Source organism: Otolemur garnettii, unplaced genomic scaffold (assembly GCF_000181295.1).
Source record: "Otolemur garnettii isolate 467f Iridium unplaced genomic scaffold, OtoGar3 scaffold00036, whole genome shotgun sequence".
NCBI classification, from domain to species: Eukaryota; Metazoa; Chordata; class Mammalia; order Primates; family Galagidae; genus Otolemur; species Otolemur garnettii.
The window spans coordinates 14,212,729-14,214,514 of record NW_003852431.1 but is presented as its reverse complement, the minus strand read 5'-3'; the positions used below and the strand labels follow the sequence as shown (position 1 = coordinate 14,214,514).

Genomic DNA, 1,786 nt, shown 5'->3' with positions numbered 1-1,786 from the left:
CGAAGCGATGGGCTCCGGCCGGAACAGAGTTGGCCCGGAGGACACCGGGGGTCCGAGGGACGGAGCCGGAGACGAAGTCGCCGAAGAGGTGGAGGTGGTGGTGCCAGAGGAGGAAGCAGACGTGGAGATCGGGGGTTGAGGGGGAACCAGCTGGGTCGGAGGGATCAAAGCCGCCGGCACTGCCATGGTCACATATAAGGGGAAACTGAAGGTGGAGAAGCCAGGGAAAAAAGTTGCCACACACCCCCGGGAGGGGAAGGGGGGAAAGGGGGGAGCAGGAGCGATGAGGGCAACAACAACAACTCTAGGAGAGAACGAGAAGGAGAAAGGGAGAGACGGGGGAGAGGGAGGTGAAAGTAACAGCGAGCGAGCGCAGGAGGGGCGAGCGCGAGAGGCGCTCTGGAGAGAAACGCACAAAAGTGTCCCGCAAGTCGAAATGCGAGTCCTCTCCGGGGGCTGGGATCGAGGGCTGGTTTGGAGGGGGGCGGGGGCGGGGAGGGTCGGCTGTTGTGTGGGTTCTGCTCTAGCACAAAGTTAAGGATGAAGGTGAAAAGGAGGAGGCTTGAAGGACTTGGGTTCTCCCTGGCAAGTACATTGATCAAAGATTGAGAGGGGAATGACAGAGAGAAAATGAGCTGAAAAGTGCAGGCTGCCGTCTGGACGAGTTGTTGTTGTCACACGGTGCAGAGGGGAGGAGCTCCGGAAACTTGAAATACCCTTTGAAGCCGCAAAAACCTCACTCACTAGTATTAACCCAAATTATCCAACCAGGAACTCGGAGCAGAGACTCGGAGAGCGCGAGACACAGGAGGAGAGAGAGAGCGAGCGTGCAGGAAAGGAGGAGGGGAGGGGGAGGGTACGGAAAGAAACTGTGGGAGGGACGGAGAGGAAAAGCCGGGGACACAGAAGTGGCGATCGGAACAGGAGAGAGAGACCGTCTACTTCTCTTCTACCACTCCCGTTAGATTGCATGTCTAATACTCCGTCTCGTCCGCGACGACTCGTAATTTTTTCCAAAAGCTTCTAAACAATCGTCAGCTAACTTAAAGAGCAGCCCGAACGCTCCGAGCTCTCCTTCAAGGATTTAGGATATAGCTCCTCGCGTTTTTGCAATGAGATATAAATGAAAACATATTCCATTTCCACTTCATGATTGTTAAGAAATTATTTTGAGGAAAAACTCACATGTAAGCAAAACGTAATGTTTTTATTCATCTGGTTGTTTTTATTTTTCTATTAAATTATTTATCGATGTAAAGATAGTGAAAATTCTAGGACGGTTTTCAAGTTCTGGGAAGGCAGGCAGTCCGAAATCGCTTAAGAATAATGGAATAATTCTGCGTTCAATTTCCGATTTCCTGCTAGATTGTGGAAAGAAATGCTTCCACGATGTGGACGGTCTGGAATAACTTCACTTTCGCCCCAAAGACAGTCAGAAATGCCTGTTCCATGTAGAGAAGTCGAAGAGATAAGGCACCTCGGAAGGGTTTAGAAAGGGGATAAGAGAAGACACTGATTTTTCTTAGCCCAAACTGTGTAATTAATTCACCTGTCTTGCGCAGTAACCGACTATCATATCCTTTAAGACCCCAGGCTAGTTACTCATGTGGTGTAACACAATAGTTATTTTTTTCATATTTGAAAAGTACCACAATATATTGGGGAAATCCCTTTCAGCGTGACAGTAAAAATATAGTTTTGTAAACAATGAGCAGCACAAAAGCAAAGCTTACTAATTGACTGCAAAGGCAAAATGGGTAGGTGTGCTTAAAACAACATTGGCCTC

General features: G+C 49.2%; 1 protein-coding gene across 1 annotated transcript in view; it reads right to left on the bottom strand.

The window, feature by feature from the left end:
- DACH1 (dachshund family transcription factor 1) overlaps nt 1-186 on the bottom strand; it is a 431,057-nt gene extending 430,871 nt beyond the window's left edge. The window contains exon 1 of the mRNA XM_012805095.1: nt 2-186. Coding sequence (XP_012660549.1) covers nt 2-186 — 185 coding nt within the window. The remainder of the gene's footprint in view (nt 1) is intronic.
- Between the last annotated feature and the right edge of the window lie 1,600 nt (nt 187-1,786).